Source organism: Falco biarmicus, chromosome 16, assembly GCF_023638135.1.
Source record: "Falco biarmicus isolate bFalBia1 chromosome 16, bFalBia1.pri, whole genome shotgun sequence".
Classification (NCBI taxonomy): domain Eukaryota; kingdom Metazoa; phylum Chordata; class Aves; order Falconiformes; family Falconidae; genus Falco; species Falco biarmicus.
The window spans coordinates 1,209,800-1,225,711 of NC_079303.1; the positions used below are offsets into that span (position 1 = coordinate 1,209,800).

The 15,912-nt window shown below is 58.3% G+C and overlaps 3 protein-coding genes across 9 annotated transcripts in view; 1 reads left to right on the forward strand and 2 right to left on the reverse strand.

The window, feature by feature from the left end:
- Nucleotides 1-2,390, reverse strand: part of IGFN1 (immunoglobulin like and fibronectin type III domain containing 1) — a 63,250-nt gene extending 60,860 nt beyond the window's left edge. For both annotated transcript variants that reach the window (XM_056361501.1, XM_056361498.1), the window contains exon 1: nucleotides 1,869-2,390. The gene's annotated coding sequence lies outside the window, so the exon portion shown is untranslated. The remainder of the gene's footprint in view (nucleotides 1-1,868) is intronic.
- Nucleotides 36-7,170, forward strand: TMEM9 (transmembrane protein 9). Of its 4 annotated transcripts, none has more exons than XM_056361509.1 (6): nucleotides 36-91; nucleotides 2,317-2,418; nucleotides 2,841-2,932; nucleotides 3,357-3,465; nucleotides 3,974-4,105; nucleotides 5,862-7,170. In XM_056361509.1, the coding sequence occupies exons 2-6, from the start codon at nucleotides 2,323-2,325 to the stop codon at nucleotides 6,009-6,011; spliced, it is 579 nt and encodes a 192-aa protein (XP_056217484.1). In that variant the 5' UTR covers nucleotides 36-91; nucleotides 2,317-2,322; the 3' UTR covers nucleotides 6,012-7,170. The 4 variants fall into 4 exon arrangements, with proteins under 4 accessions (XP_056217484.1, XP_056217485.1, XP_056217483.1 ...); XM_056361510.1 differs by having other exon boundaries at nucleotides 82-183; XM_056361508.1 differs by lacking the exon at nucleotides 36-91 and adding an exon at nucleotides 201-452.
- Nucleotides 7,171-8,441: 1,271 nt separating this feature from the next.
- LOC130159663 (alpha-1,6-mannosyl-glycoprotein 4-beta-N-acetylglucosaminyltransferase-like) lies at nucleotides 8,442-13,831 on the reverse strand. 3 transcript variants are annotated; one of them, XM_056361504.1, is made up of 5 exons: nucleotides 13,729-13,831; nucleotides 13,244-13,412; nucleotides 10,508-10,645; nucleotides 10,041-10,188; nucleotides 8,442-9,687 (listed from the first exon to the last, which is right to left on the reverse strand). In XM_056361504.1, exons 3-5 carry the CDS (start codon nucleotides 10,616-10,618, stop codon nucleotides 8,543-8,545), a joined length of 1,404 nt encoding a protein of 467 aa, XP_056217479.1. In that variant the 5' UTR covers nucleotides 10,619-10,645; nucleotides 13,244-13,412; nucleotides 13,729-13,831; the 3' UTR covers nucleotides 8,442-8,542. The 3 variants fall into 3 exon arrangements, with proteins under 3 accessions (XP_056217479.1, XP_056217477.1, XP_056217478.1); XM_056361502.1 differs by having other exon boundaries at nucleotides 10,508-10,642; nucleotides 13,729-13,830; XM_056361503.1 differs by lacking the exon at nucleotides 13,244-13,412 and having other exon boundaries at nucleotides 10,508-10,642; nucleotides 13,729-13,826.
- Between the last annotated feature and the right edge of the window lie 2,081 nt (nucleotides 13,832-15,912).

Sequence of the window (15,912 nt, forward strand, 5' to 3'; positions counted from 1 at the left end):
CCTCGCACCAATGGGAGCGCGGGGAGCGGGGCGGGGGCGGGGCTTGTGGGGGCCGGCGCGGCGAGCCGTGCGCGGCGGTGTGGAGGGGCAGGTAGGGTCCCCGCGCTCGGAGCGGCCTGAGGGGAGGCCGGACCCGGCCCGTTCCCTGCCCCGCGCCGCCTCCCTGCCCCCCGGGCCTGAGCCGTGAGTGGCCTCGCCGGCCCGCGGGGGAACCCGGTGGGCGGATGCTTGGTGGGCGGGGGCGCTCCGGTGGCGCTCCGGTGGCGGCGGCCTGCGGCTCCTGCGGTGGCAGCGGCCTGGATTGCCGGAGGCCCCTCGGGCGGCCGAGCCGCCGGAGCGGGGGCAGCGGCGTCGGGGGAGCCGCTGAGGGGCTGAGCACCTGCCGCCCTTCGGCGGGCACCGGGGGGCCGCGGCTGGGGGCAGCCCCGCGCCTTGCGGGGCCGAGGGGCCGGGTGAGCGCCGCCGCGGCTGCAACGCGGAGCCCGGGGCGGAGCGGGGCCGGGTTTACTCTCGGGGGGCTGCGGGGGACCTGAAGGTGGAGCCGGTGTCGGGGTGACCCGGGGGCGCTGCCAGGCGCCTCGGTCGCGACTACCTCGCCGCGTGGAGCCCCGCTGCTCCGCGGCTGTTCCCGGTTGGGGCGGTCGGGATGCGGGTGCCGTTGGGCAGGTGCCTGCGGGGGGCCGGGCTGATGCGCTGGGAAGAGCCGGCTCCAGGCGCGGGGGCCGGTGCCCCTGGGCACGCCGTGGGGCCGGGGCTGCGCTGCCCTCGGCGTGGTCACGGTGCCTCGCAGGTGACGGGTGGCGCCTGGCCAGCGGCACCCCAAATTCGTATTGCGTTGCTGGGAGGCACGGTCTACTAGACGACGCGTTTTCCCCTGCTTTTATTAAAAATGACAGTTATGAATTGTTCAGATGATCTGAATTTAGTTGACCAGGCTAAAACAAAATTCTAAGTACGTGCTCCGTTGCTGAATTATAAATCCAAGCAAGCAGCAACCCGAAACCACCTACAGTGGGGCACGTGCACTGTGCAGCTAGGCCATACACTAACCAGCATTTCTGATAAAGAGATAAACCCCTGATGTCTCCAAAGAAAAATACATTGTTTGTGGAGGTTTCTGCTAACTGGGGTGCAAAGGGTTAAGAAATCCTGCGATAGGCTGGTAGGTAGGACTGGAATGCATTTTGATGGGTTTTGGCAGGTCAGCTTGTTTAACTGGTGTTTTGTTTAGATAAAGGAGAGAGGAACTTGGTGTTTGTAACCTGTTACATTAATTTTTAAGAGAGTTCACACAGGATAAAGCAAACGGTGATAGAGCATCCCAGTGATGTAAATACGAATGGAATTATGTTAGGTAATAGAGTATAAGTACCTGCAGTTAGCTGTGGGATTACATGTGCCGTATAGAGCTGATTAATAAAGGTGTAAATTACCTTCCCTGAATAAAGCTGTGCTGAAGTGGCTTTTCAGAGCTCTCCCCAGGGTGACACCATGAGGCCTGCCGTGCCTTTTGTCTCCGAGCTGCTGCTGTTGCAATGTGAATGCCAGCCTTGTTAATGGACTGACTTTCCTTTTGCGGCAAAGAAAATGAACCCATATTCTTTTGGATTTGTGCAAACACACGTCTCTAGAACAACTTTACCTATGCATATAGAGGAAAACGCATATAATGAATTCAGCAGCCTAGCAACTTGAAGTAATTTTTAGAAACTAGGTTTGTACGGAACAGTTGTCTTGAGGTAAAGGAGGTTTAGGAATCAGTAAATATTCCATTCCATTGCCATAGTTAATGGCTCTTGAGAGAGGAAAATATGCTGACCCCTTCAGAAGCAAAATGAGTATCAGAAGGTGAACGATTTAACACTTACACAGTCCACCAGCGAGGCCCAACTGTACTTCTTCAGGTCAGTCTTGGTCCGTGGCTTTTCTGGTTCTGTGTCTTTTACTGGGCGAAACTGTCAGCAGCAAAGTACCTGTTGCAGAGCTCTTCAGTAGCTGGAGAGTAACAGGAGGTTATCTGGAGTTGCAGAAGTCAAATTGTGAGGAAGTCAGCAGTATTTTTTTGCAGGACTATGAGAGTTTGGATTTGTGGCTCTAGATGGTGAAAGCCTTGAGAGTTTTATTTGAGTATTTCTTGGGATCTGTGTAAAGTGTTTCCAGGAGGTTCCAACTGGCATCAGCCTTGATTCAGGGATAAATTTCTACTTCCTGGGCAAAATAGAAGCAAGTGGGCCAAAAAAGAAAGCTCAAACTAACTCATTCTGGCTGCATTCAGCTGAGATACTTCATCCTGGATATGCATTTTTGTTTCCTCAGGCTTCCATGATGTTTGTCCAGTGCACCTGGAAGTGTGCGAGCTCCGTGCTGCTGATTGTGCTGCTGTGCTGCATCCTTTCTCCCCCAGCACAAGCCAGCAAGGTGAGTGAACAGCTTCAGACACAAGCAGTGAACCGTGTGTGTAGTACAACACAAACAGCAATGGCAGAGAAGCAGCTGTTTTTCTGTGGAAGTTTGCAAAGATAAGGAGTGCTATAGCAGTTGTGCATTTATCGTATGTAGAGCTGTGAATGTACGTGATGGTAGCCTCTGCCCTGTCTTCTGCCGTATTTTGGAGTTTGTATTTTAAAATTTGTTTGAAAAGTACCTGGCATCTGGAGCAGAGGTGCTCAAGGCGTTTTAAAACTGTGAAGTTATTGATGTCAAAGAAGCAGCACAAGAAGAGATGTGTGAAGTCCTCTCTCTGAGAATGTTTTGCCTCTTCCCACACCCCTGCGTGGCCAGGGCAGCAGAACTGGACACACGTGTTCGCTCACTAGTGCCGTCTCCTCTTGCTTCTGCAGAGCTCAGAGGACATCCGCTGCAAGTGCATCTGTCCCCCATACCGGAACATCAGTGGGCACATTTACAACAAGAATGTGTCGCAGAAGGACTGGTGAGTTGTGGGTTGAAGCCTGAGGGGTTGGTCCAACGCTCCAGAGTTTCCAGCTGCTGCTAAGGAAGTAGTTCCCTACCTGTGCATTTGCAGAGGAAGCAGTTTTGGTAGGTGATGTTCAACCCAGGCAAGGGGCATTTTTTGAACAGGGATTGAGGAATCTGGGAGGCGTGACTTCTTAAGCTGCGGCTCTCAGCAGATGTAGGGCATACCCTCCAGTCTGTTTCACCTGGACTGGATCCCTGTAGAAGGCGCTTGGACAGTCTGTCCCAGGAGCTTTGGGCCAGTTGAGCTGTGAGGGGAACTCTTAAAACCGGATCGGTGTTATCAGCCTGATGGGAAAGCTGGGACATGCAAAGTCACCTCAGCGTCCTTCCACAGAGCATGAGTGTCACTTTGTACTGTCACTGATTTTGTGTTGCAGCAACTGCCTGCACGTTGTGGAGCCAATGCCCGTGCCAGGGAATGATGTGGAGGCCTACTGCCTGCTGTGTGAATGCAAGTACGAGGAGCGCAGCACCACCACCATCAAGGTAATTGTGGGTCTGCTCCCTGTGGCTGGCTCCTTCTCCTTGCCATGCCATGCCATCACAGGCACAGCGAGACTGGTGGGCTCATGGAGAAGAGCCCAGAAAGGGAAAATAAAACTGTCACAGCTACTACACGGTGGTAGTGCCAGGAGCACCGTGTCTGAGTCAGGAGGCTTCCTGGCGTGAGGAGCAGGCTGCACAGGAGCCCAGTCTTCTTGCTGAGGATGTGTGACAGTGCCAAGCACCTCTGAGCAGGGACCCATCATGCTGGTCTCCTCTCACATGCAGCACGTGCCCAAAACTGGCACAGTGCAGAGCAGATCAGCACAGGTTATGCAGCGATGGCACTTAGGTCTCCTCAGCCTTCCTGCAAGTGCGGGAGGCTTTCTAGTGAGCAGAATTAGAATGAGAGATCAGATGTGAGAGGCAGTTGTGAAGGGAGCTTCCCATCCTCTGTCTGCTTCTCCTCTACATTGCTGATCCTTTTCCACTATGCTGTCCTTAACTGCAGGTGATCATCATCATTTACTTGTCCGTGGTGGGGGCACTGCTGCTTTACATGGCTTTCCTTGTGCTGGTGGACCCTCTGATCCGGAAGCCAGATGCTTACACCCAGCCCCTGCACAATGAGGAGGAGAATGAGGTGAGGCTGTGCCGCTTGATGCATGCGGGTGGCTGTGGTCATGGTGGAGACGGGGTGGTAGGGCGACAAGAGAAGGACTGACAGGGAAACAGAGTGACCTTGTGCTTGTCCCCTCTGATCCAGTGTGGGACCAACTCCATTGATCTTTGGGCACTTATCACAGGTAAACGTTTAGACTCAAATCTGTGCAAATCATGCTGAAGCACAAAGAAATACTCAGAGTACAAGTTCTGTATTATGAGCCCAGGATGAGACCCGTCCTCTGGGGCAGGGGGTGGCTTTTTCACCAAGTGACTTGAATTCGGTATGTCTGTCTAGATGAAACTGAAAGTCAAACAGTTCCTGTTTGTGCAGTGTCCTAGGTGTAGTTACTTGGTGGTGAGCTTCCAGGGAGGGATGGGTTTAATGATGTGCTGAAACATCAGGCAGGCCTCTTTTCTAGATGCTTGAAAGATTGGCCTCTGAGGTGTTGTTTGACCCTGCTCTGGGGCTGGGCCCTGTTGTATCTAGGCTCTTGTCCCTTGTGCTTCTTCCCAGAGCAGAATTTCAGTCAGATTCCATCTTTCTGGGGTACTTGGCATACAAAGTCTTGGGTAAGAAGATCAGAACCCAGCTGAAGAGAGCTACTCTCAATCTCTCTCAGATGTCGGGAGAGAACAAATTTCTTGCCGCATGAAATTCATGCAATTTCAGCATCCAGCTTACAACATCCTTCCCCCTGGGAGAGAGGCAGTGCTTTAGGGGGAAAGATCGGGCCCGATTCCAAGGGGGATTTCAGAACAAGGGCACCCTTGTAAATCTGTGTGGAGTGGAGTGGCTGCATGAACAGTGATTAGCTCTCATGCTTGATTGCATCTGTAGCTCACGCTCTGTTTGTAGGATGCAAGGGCTGTCCCAGGCTGGCTGGCTCTGAGCGTAGCGCGTGGCTCTGTGACACAGCTTTCCCTGGGGCTTGCTCGGTTCACACACGCGCAGTTTAGCCAGGCGCAGAGCTCTCCCGGAGCTGTTCCAAACCCCAGGGCACTGCTCGAGCATCACCCCGGCTGCCACCCCCGGGCTGCTGGGAGGACACTCGTGAGGAGGCCTTCCCTAGCAAGTGGTGACTCTGGATGCTATCTGATTATGCTTTTGCTCCACAGCAATAATTCAGATTTAGATCTAGGTGCGCACTGTAATTCCTGATCTTAGATGAAGTTTATCGTATTCCAGTGTGCTGGACTGTAAACTCTGTGTGCCTTGGTGTTTGTGTGCCACGATGGGTCCCCATTGAAGGGGCCATCTGACATTACTGCTGTGTAAATGCGGTTGTTTGAGCAGTCTGAACAGCAGGGCTGGACAAAACTCCTGCAGCACCGTCTGAGAGACAGATGAGCAGCTACTATGTAAGCTAAGTGCGCCGAGGACAACAGAAATTGTTGGCCTCGTTTCAGCAGGGTGATGCAGTTTTGCTTTAGCAGTGCGGCTCCCTGCAGACTCCTAGCAGTGGCTTTCCAGCAGAGGTTTAGACTTGGTGCAGTTCCTCTCCTAAGGGCTTTTATTTGAGGCCTGTGTCTTTACCATGGGTGGTCCCCAAGAGCAAGCTCTCCAGTAGAGTTGGGGAGCTGGTGTTGAGGAGCTCTGAAAATGAGTTCTTTGTCAGGACAACTCAAGCCTTGAACTGCTCTTTCAGCTGAAGTTTCTTCCAGAGTCAAGCTGCCACCTGCTGCGTTTGGGCTGGGCATGCCTTAGTCTCTTTTACCGTTTCTTTCCGTTGCAGGATGCTCGCTCCTTGGCCACAGCCCCCACCCCGTCTGGCGCCAGAGCCAACACGGTGCTGGAGAGGGTGGAGGGGGCCCAGCAGCGCTGGAAGCGCCAGGTGCAGGAGCAGAGGAAGACAGTTTTTGACCGCCACAAGATGCTGAGCTAGATCTTTGCTGAGCTATGTGGCACCACTTCCCAAAAGACAGGGAAGCTCCGCTGGTCAAGACAGACAGCAGGTCACCCTTCAGGACATTCGTGGTGTTTGACTGACAGCTCTAACCCTCTCTGATTTACCGTCTTCGTAGAGAGAAGCAGACCAAAATGCTTGCCTCTGGTTTTGTCCCCTTGCCCTTTACCTCTCAGCCCAGAGGCTCCTTAACCCTCACCTGGCTGAGCTCTGCGCTGACCGTTAGCCCCGTGGCTGCATGTAAGCGGTCAGTCGCGTGCAACGCTGCTGCCCCGGCCACGAGCTGGCTCCAGCGGGGCTGCAGCTCCAGCGCACTGTGCTCGGCTGGGCCCTGCAGGCACCACCTGCTGGGACTGAAGTCTCCGTCAGCCCACCCCCGCATCAGAGACAGGGGTCTCGCTGCGGAGTGTTGGAAGCTGGCTGAGGCCTTCTGGGATAAATATAGTGGGGTAATTTTTATGTGGGATAAATTATGTGGCGCTCCTTCAGGACAAAGAAGCCACCCCCTCCTCCAGTTTACACCGATGTTAATTGGGTGTCAGGTGCTGAGACAAGTGTGTGGAAGGACGAGGAGGGGTTTCCCTGCCAACGGTCAGCTGCTGCTTGCACTTACCCTGGTGTAAACGGAGTGGATTTCCACTCTCTTCAGTGGAGTCTGTCCAGATCTACACCAGCATAACTGAGACTGCAGCTTGTTTCTGTGTAGGTGCATATCACAGAACTGATTAGTCCATTCAGAAGTAAGAGACCAGCAGGTAAAAGGTTGATTTACATTCCTATCTTTTCCTGCTTTATCAGTGGATAAAAGCATACTGGGGAGGAAAGCCTTCCGTTTGTACCCACGTTGGTAACCCTTGGTGCTCTCCCTGGGGTGAAGAGCATTTGTGTCCAGGAGAACTTGAGTAAAGGGTCTACTGGAGCACCGTAAACACTTGTCTGGGTCCTGGGGCCCTGGAAAGGGGACACTTGTGCTGCTCAAAACACTCGGAGAGCTCTGACTGTACTTGAGCTGTGTGGAGGAAACTGAAGTGAATCTGCAATGTATATACTGATCCCACTGAGAACATTTGTAATGTCGGGAAGGTGCTGGAGTTTATCATGTAGCATCTCTCTATTAAATGCAGACAAAGATCTAGTACACAGCTGGCTTTTTTTCAGGGAAAGGTCCCATGATGCCAGGTCTGGGGCTCCCAGCACTGGGTGGCTGCTCTCCAGGCAGCCTTCAGCGCCCGGCAGGCCACAAGACCTCAAGACAGAGCTGTGCTTACGGCACTCGGGTGTTTCTGCACCACAGGTGGATCCCCGGGCACTGGCTTTGGTCTGTCTGTGCTCGGGGGGTGACTGTCTTGCTCCAGGAGAGCAGGTCTTAAAACGGCAGCCCACCAGAGCACTCCTGTGTGGCAGAGGTCAGCCCCGAGCTGCCCAGCGGGGGGGCCGAGCGGATCAGAATTCCTCGCTTGCGGGAAGTTGGGCAATTGGTGCTAAAAGCTTAACTGGGAGAGGCACTGGTCACCGCCTTGCATGCTAGTGCCAGCGGCTTTTGATGGAGCTGCCCAGCAGGATCTAGCCCTTCCCGCTGATCCTGCCAGACAAATCCAAACGGAACCTTCTGGGGGCTTTGTGCCCGCTGCCTACGTGAACCCCAGTTACCCCTCAGCACCTCGCTGGGCTAAAAAGTACCCAGAGCTGCACATCGTACCGAGGTCACATTTTTCCTTCATCCATCCTTGTTCCGTGGTGCTCAATCGTTGGATCTTTCTCCCCCTTTTTGAAACCTCATCTTCCTTGTCCATCCCTCGTGGACACGGTGTTGGTCCCTGGGAACTGCAGCCCCTGAGAGGGGAAAAAAAACCAACAAAACTTTTACGAGTGTGAACAGAAGCAGGGGCTGGCTGAGCTGCCGAGGTGTCGTGCGGGACCGGGCTGGTGCGATGGGTCCATCTGGTGGCCGGTGCCCCTCGGGTCAGCGCCGAGCCGTGGGTGATCACCAGCGGTGGGGGTCCTGCACCCCTGGGTCCCTGATCCTGGAGGGCAGGGGGGAGGGGTTGGTGAGCGACACCCCCCGCCCCCCGGAACAGCTTGAAAATGGGACAGGAGAGGAAAAACCGCGCAGGCTGGATGTCGGGAGGCAGTGGGTTGGAGACCTCAGATGGGGAAGGGACTGTGGAGAGGTTGCAAAAAATGCCGCTGCCTGGTTAATTACTGGGTTTGTTAATTGGTTGATTAGCTTTGTCCTGTACACCACCCTCCCCAGGACGAAATGTTTTCTACTGCCCAGCCTGAGGCTCCCAAGCCTCTGCTCCTCTCCACACCCTTGCGCTGCTCGCGCGGGCACCCCCCAGCCAGCACAGCCTGGTGGCCCCCACAGCAGCGCCTGCCATCTCTCCAGAGACGGGCAGCAGTGCCAGCGGCAGTCAATAATTTAATTCCTTATCAAAAAAGCGAGTGATAAAAATAAAGGCTCTCTTAATACAAAATCCAGCCGCTCTGGCAGCCTGCCACGTCCGCGGTCAGGTGTCTGTTGCGGTCCAGATGTCGATGCTCTGGATGATGAGCCACTCGCTCTGGTTCCGAGTCACCCGGATCCTCACGCACTCCACGGGGCTGGGCATGCCCCTCTCCAGGCCCCGCCGCTCAAAGGTCCCTTTCTCAAAGGTGCCCACCGTGGTGTAGGCAGCGCAGTCGCGGCCATCGGCCCGCTGCCGCCGGCCCAGCTCCAGCACCCCCGCGTGCAGGAAATCGCTGCGGCGCTCGCTGGAGCCGGTGCGTACCCGGACACGGGTGACACGGGCCGGCTGCTGGAAGACGACGGAGAAGACGCTGCCGGCTGCTGGGTCCTTCCCCCAGAAGTACCCCTCTGCCGTGCTGTAAGCCTTGAGGGGCTCGTAGTTCTCGAAGATGGACATGCTGGTGAACAAGGCGGCTGGCGGGTTGTCTGGGAGGTCCAAGGCATCGGCCTGGAACTCATCGTCCTCCAGCCGGTTGACGGTGCCCTGGAAGGAGGAGTAGAGGCCCATGTGCTGGAAGAGGGAGGGCTTGAAGCGGATGACGTCCTTCTGGGTGAGCAGGAGGCGGAAGTGAACCAGCAGCCAGTCGCACGGCATCTCCTGGTAGAAGAGGAGGAGGAAGCGAGCCAGGCGAGGAAGGTCACTGGAGCGGTAGAGCTTACCGATGTAGCCCAGCTTGGAGAACTCAAGGGTGGCCCAGTTGGAGCCTTCCTGGGAAGCCAGTGCCTTGCGGATGGCCGTCAGGAAGGACTTGGCGCACCACACATCATCCTCGATCATCAAGTAGTAGGACGAGAGGTTGGCGGAGAAGGCGAGGAGGAAGGCATAGTCCACGTTCTGCTTGGACCTGAACTTCACCCGCTCCTCTGGGTCATTGTAGTTTCTCTTCAGGCCTTCCAGGGTGGGATAAAACTCGTGGGGGGCGTGGATAAGCAGGAGCCGGCCCAGGAGGATCTGGTGAGCAAACTTGTGGGCGATGTTGGCGGCCACACGCGCATTCCACCCAGGGTCTGCATCTGCCAGGTGCACCACCACCACCATCTCCTGCAGCTCCTCCTCTGTCGACTGCTTGAAGAGGGACTGGAGTGTGGCCGGGAGGTAGTAGCCACGTGGCCGCCGTACTGATGCCAAACCCACCGCCAAGAATTCTGCAAGGTAAAGGAGAGGCAGTGGCAGGCTGCGGGATCTCAGCCACCCCACAGAGATCAGGGAAACCCAAAACACCTGCCCCAGTGCAAGGCGCAGAAGTATGAAGCACACCTGGACCACATGGATCTTCCTCTACCCCTCCATCTCCCCAAACAGAGCAGCAAAGGCTGGCTAGGGAGGCAGTCACCAGGTATCAGCAGGTCCCCCATCCCCACAAGGTTGGAAGCAGACCCACAGGAGCTGCCACGGCAGCAGCAGCGATAGGGCAGGTCCATGCTGAGATGGGCAGCTGCAACGGGGCAGATGTGCAAACCCAGAGCCCTGCTCAGTCCAGGGTCCAAGAGCCACTCACTTTTGTGGGGTGACGGGGAGCCAGCGAGGAGGTGGTAGGAGATGTTGTGGAGCACAGAGAGATCATCCGAGTCCCTGAGGATGCGCTGGGCTCCTTCCGGCTGCAGCATCTGCAGGATGGTGTCTGGGGCCAAGCCCCTAAGCTCCACCTGGATGGGAGCCGCAGGCAGCCAAGTCAGATCCCATGGACACACGTGAGCAAGGGGGAATGACAACAGAGAGACCCAGAAATAAAAGGGAGACCCAGAAATGAGGGGGAGCCCCTGTCCTGCCCTCCCAGCTCCCGGATCAGGGAAGGCCCATGCACACTGGGCAGCCCCAGGGAGAAGGGAAGGCAGAGCTGGGGTTTGGAAGCAATCCGGTGCATGGAAGGGAGCAGAGCTGGGCTTGGGGTCCATGTGGGGCAGGTAGGGATGGAGGATGCTCCAGAGGCCCCTTCCAGTAGGACATCATTGGCGGGGGACTCACCTCCGGGTGATCCTGTTCCTGCTGGCTGCCCCCATGGAGGAGGAGGAGGAGAAGGAGGAGGAAGGAGGCTGCAAGCACAGCTGTGACAGAGCGCTTCAGGGAGCATCGCATAGCACCAGGCTGGCACGCTCAGGCCTGCTGGAGGAACGGGTACAGGCTGGGGAAAACCACCGTCCCCTGGGTGGGACAGTGGGGTGGCACCTGCATGCACCCCTGGGGCTCACCCCTCTGCTCAGAGCACCCAGGGGTGCGCACCTGGGGCAGCCATGGGGCACTTGTGCACCGTCCCCTTTGGGCAGGCAGGGGCAGGACACTCCGATCCAGCACCAACAAAACTCAGCCAGGTGCAAAATCCACCCCACCAGCCCTGCCAATGCCCCCAGCTGCCCTGCAACACCCCACGCCGCAGCCCCAGAGCCAGAGGCAGAAGAAACACAGGTGACACACACATCCCTGAAGGCTTTTGGGTCAGGGTGGCACCCCAGGAGCAGCCACCAAGTCCTCGATACTTGGCACCAAGCCCTGGGAAACACTCAGGTCTCAAGGGAGCCCAGGCTGCTCTTCCAGCACGGCCAGGACGAAGCAGCTCCCCCAGCCCCCCCTGCTCCCTGCCTGCCTCCAGGCAGCCGTGTTTGCCCAGTCCCAGCCACATCACTTGCTCGGTAGGACAAGAAACCTGTCCCCAAGGCAGGAGAGCGTCACCTTCAAGGACGTTACACTGCTCTCGAGATACTTCACCTCTCGTAGCAGAGGTGTGGCAGGAGGCTAAAAGGCTCCTGTGTGCACCTGGGGTTTTTCCATTATAAATATGACTGGGTCTGCCCTGGGAGAGAAACTGGAGACCGAGCGAGCGCCCAGCCTGGCGGGGCACACACAGCCAGCTCCATCCAAACTCCTCAGGCCACGGCAGCTCCTTTTGGACAAAGCATCTTTGGATGAGCCACATGGAGGCAAAGCGCTCACAAGTTGTACAACAAGCCGGTGAGAAAGCTGCCGGCCGGCCCGCACGAAGGCTGGGCTTCGCCCAGGGCTTCTCTCCCAAAACATCACCGCATCAACCGCTGCTCCGCAGCCAACACGTAGCACCTCTGTGCCACTGCCCTGCTGCACGTGCTGGGCTTATTTTAAGGAGAAACCCCCCATTTTCCTGCCCAAGAGTCCCTCGGAGGGTTTTCAGCCTCTCAACAGGCTGATGTTGACTCAAGCAGGTGTCCGTACGTTGTCGTCCCGTACTGTCCGTCTGTGTCCGTGTCCCCCCCGTGTCCCCCTCCCCCAACGCAGCAGCCCGTGCTGTCCTTGCTGCGTTGACCTCACCCAGGAACGTTGCTAGTTTCTCAGATAAGCAATTAAAACAGCACGAGCTGCTCTCTCCCGGGGAGGGCTGGGCTGAGCCGTGCCATTATCCAGACCCACCTGGGCCAAGGAGGGTGGAGGAGCCACCCCCCCACACCCCCCCACACTCCCCCCCGAGCCCAGTGGTGGCCGCAAGCTCGCCATCGCTGGCTCTTCGAAGCACTGGGGGGACAAGAAGCTCCTGGAGCTGCTTAAAATCTCCTTCCAGGGCACAGCTGGGTGGGGAGAATTGGGGGTGCTCATTGCCATGGGGCAGCCCTATGGCCAGCTCTCCCCAAATCCCCCCCCCCCCCCCCCCCCCCCGCAGCGATGGGGCACAGGCTTTGCCGGCTGCGGGGGGAGCAGCTTTGGGGACCCATCCCAGGCCAGGGGACCCCCCACCCCAGAGCCACCTGGAGGTGGATTTCCAGGCCCGGACCTCCGTGCTCTGCGGGGCAGTGCGAGGCCGTGGGGCAAACTGGGAACGATGAGGCTTGGCCGCTGGCCACACACCGCGCTGGGCGTATTTATGCTCTGGGTGGCCAAAGGATTTCTGGCTGCCAGGAGGGCGGTTGGCTGCCAGAAGCCCATCCTGGATGGAAAACAAGGTGCTGCTCAGCATCCCCAGCTCCCACAGGCAGCAGTATCATCTGCGGAGCCTGTGGGGAACAGGGGGTCCCATGCACCTCACCCCTCCAACATCACAGGCTTAACAGAACAGAAGGTAATGAACGCTACCCCATAATTAGCTCCCTAATTGGGCTTTTGATTTTTAGCTCCATGCAGAAACGAGCAGCCAAGCTAGACAGGCACAACCAAGGGCCATGCCACTGTAGACACATCACCAGGATGCAGCACCCTCTTGGCTGCTGCTGCTGCTCAGGGTGCCTCCACAAAGCATCCCGGTTCCTGCTCCTGCCCTATGGAGACATTGGGCCAGTGGCCAGGAGCAGCTGGCTGCTGCGAGCCACTTGCCTGGAGCCAAACTCCTCTGCTTCAGTAGGAGAGCCCCAGCCAAATGGGCTGCGTGACGCAGCAGCCATGACTCAGTTCAGCAGCGGAGGGGAAGGACAAGGAGTAAATACACAGCCTCGGTCCCGCGAGGCTGTGAGGAAGGGCCGGATGCTCCCTGCACGCTGGCGGCTCCAGCTGCTTCCTCCAGCACTGGGGAGACTGGGGCTGGTTGCCGGCGGAGGAGGGGAACAACCAGGGTTCACTGTCCCACTGCCAGAAGCACCCCTCCATGCTGGGGGAAACTGAGGCACGGAAAAAGGCTACGCATCACCCAGCGGGTAAGTGCCAGATCTCCCGCATCCTGGCCCAGTGCCCACCACCACCTCTCGGTGTGGATCCCCGGGATGGAGAGGGGCAGGGTGTGACCCAGTGCCAGCTATCGTCACTCACTTGAGCAGAGGACACGGCAAATTGTGGCAGCACGATGTCCCCGATGGGCAAATTACGGCAGCTTGGGGCTCCGTGGGATGGGGCACCCCTGGGCCCCCTGGGAGCCAGCCGGGGGTCCAGCCCCACACTGTTGGTTTACCTGTTCCAGGGGATGTCCCACAGGGAGGAACTGGGGGGAAAAGCCTCGTTTCAGTAGTGCAGGACACTGGGAGCCAAAGCTTTAGGTCAACCCGGGTCTCCCACAGCCCCACGGCACAGGGGGGCTCTGCAAGCAGCTCAGTAAAGGGACACCTGGGTCTGACCCGGTCCCCACAGCTGACAGCATGGGGACCCCCAGCCACCAACCCGCCCTCACCCGCCCCAGCTCCCCAGGCGACCCCGGCCCAGGGCACCCCTTCCCCATGCAGCCCCGTCCCATGACACCGGTGAGGCAGCTGATGCCCAGCACCGCTCCAGATGCGCCCACCGTGGCGGCAGAGACTTACGGGTGCACGGCAGCCCAGCGCGTGGGTGCTCAGCCGTGGGAGCCAGGCAGCCTCGCTGTCTCGCAGGGTGCTCGGCCCTGGCAACTTCCCCAGGGCTGGCTGGACTCTGGTTTCTCGCTCAGCAAAGCCCCACCCCGAGTCCTCGTCTGCCTCCCGCAGAGGAGGAGCGTCTGCTGGCGGCCTCTGCCCCATGCCGGTGAGCACTGGGTGAACTGGCCGGGCTGGTGGGGACCCCAGGTGGGATGGGGCAAAGGCCCCCCAGTCCCACTCTGGGAGTTAGGGCAACCCCAGCTTCCCCCCTAGCCCGGACTGGGCACCCCCATGGCACCGGCTGTATCCCACCCACCGCCCCTGCTGGCAGCCCTGGTCCCTCAGGCAGGGTCAGACCCCCAGGGGCTCTCACCAAGCCCCAGCGCCCCAAACTCCCACGGTGACACTGCGCTGTCCCGTCCGTTCGTGTTCCAGCCCTTGTGCCGAGATGGCAGAAACCTCTGGGGCTGCCGAGCCAGAACTGCACCCCCGGCAACCCAGGCCAGGGCAGGGCTGGCTGCCAGGATCCCACCCGGGATGCATCCCACAGGGGCACCACCACGGCTCCCCCCCATGCCCCACACCCACCGGAGCACTGGGCATCACAGCCCTGACTGGGGACAAAGCCTCTTCCCTCCCCACGAGCCACTGGGGGCCACGCGGGGCTCTTCCCACAGCCCAGCTGGCCCCCAGCTCCTCCACCCTCCAAGCCTTGCTGCTCTCCCACTGCTTCCTCCCTCCAGACCCACAGCGGGAACGTGGACCCGGAGCACCCATGAGTCACCCAACAGCAGCACCCAGCTCAGCCAGGTGCTCCTCACCACCTTCCAACACGGCAACTCACCTACAGCATCCCAAGGAGAGCGAGACCCTTCCCTTCTCCTCCATCCCAACCTCCCCATTAATCCACATGGAAGCGCAGATCCCATTTCCCTCCTCGCTGGCTTGGACCTCTCCTACCTTCAGAAAGGCCCCAATGTCTCTTCCCAGGCTCCATCTTCTACAAATCCCCTGTGACACCTCCCAGCCCCTGCTGCTTACTGCGGGTCCCAGTGGAGCCGCTGGCCCTGGACACTTCTGCGAGGACAAGGGGCTGCAGAGAGGCAAGGCAGGGCAGGAGGCAGGCGATGGCGCCGGGAAGGAGAGGAAGAGATGTCCACAGGCTCCTGGATCTGATGGCTTTTGCTTTTCAAACTCTGCTTGATTTTTAAATCCTTAAATTCCCATCACGGGATGCCTGTGGCTCTGTCACACCAGGGTCCCGAGGAGCTCAGTGGGGACACCCTGCCAGCACTGGAGCAAAGCCAGCATCTACACCTGGGCAGGGCTGGAAGATGCTGGGAGAGCCAAGGGAGCCAGGATGGTGCAACCCAGCAGAGATCTGCTGTTTAATCGCACGCGGTAAGGAAGGGATGTGGGGCTCGGTAGCTTGTGGGGGATGTCTAAACCACCAGCAGCAGCTACAGTATGGGGAGGGCTTTTCTCACCGCAGATGCCCCATGACCCCCATCCCTGTGCAGGAAGGAACCAGGGCTTGGTCCTTCCTGCACTCGCAGGAAGGAGGAGGAGGGCGGGCGGCCGCGGAGCCCAGCGCAGCCCTGGAGTCGCCAGCACTCGCGGGTGCAACAGGCAGCCCGGCCACAGAAACACGCCTGTCAGGACAGCACTGCTGCGGGTGCTGCAGAGCCACCAGAACCCTCCTTTGGTTCCCCCCACGTGCCATCTCAGGGTGCAGTGCTAGGGCAGAATTTGACCCTCTCTAGGCACATCCATGAGCCTGCCTGGAGCAGGAAAGGAATTCACAGGCAGGACGCAGCCCCCGGTGCCCACCGCCACGTGGTCCTGGGCCCTCTTGCCTTCCAAGCAAGTCCCACAAGCCCAGCCTGAGCCAGCCCATCCTGTCACCCCCTTGTGCTATGGTGCAAATCCCAAATGCTGAATTCAGGGTCTGGAAAAGGGCCTCTCCACCCACCTCCCCCCCAGGGGCCACCGCACATTGTTAGCACCCAGGCACAACCAGGGCTCTGGCCCCCAGAGCCACTTGCAAACCTCCCCCTGGCCTGGGACCCAGTGCTCGCACTCTGCTCGCTGAATTATTTTGCCTGAAGAACAGAGGTGGCTCAAACGAAGCTAAAAGGCACATTTTTTGCTGGT

Excerpts from the sequence above, each read along its gene's own strand:
- LOC130159663 (XM_056361504.1), bottom strand. The coding sequence starts at position 10,618 with ATGCGATGCTCCCTGAAGCGCTCTGTCACAGCTGTGCTTGCAGCCTCC. Across the intron at positions 10,189-10,507 it reads AGGAACAGGATCACCCGGAG|GTGGAGCTTAGGGGCTTGGC; the intron begins GTGAGTCCCCCG and ends GCTCCCATCCAG. Across the intron at positions 9,688-10,040 it reads CTCCCCGTCACCCCACAAAA|AATTCTTGGCGGTGGGTTTG; the intron begins GTGAGTGGCTCT and ends TTTACCTTGCAG.
- TMEM9 (XM_056361508.1), top strand. The coding sequence starts at position 225 with ATGCTTGGTGGGCGGGGGCGCTCCGGTGGCGCTCCGGTGGCGGCGGCC. Across the intron at positions 2,419-2,840 it reads CCCCAGCACAAGCCAGCAAG|AGCTCAGAGGACATCCGCTG; the intron begins GTGAGTGAACAG and ends TTGCTTCTGCAG. Across the intron at positions 4,106-5,861 it reads ACAATGAGGAGGAGAATGAG|GATGCTCGCTCCTTGGCCAC; the intron begins GTGAGGCTGTGC and ends TTTCCGTTGCAG.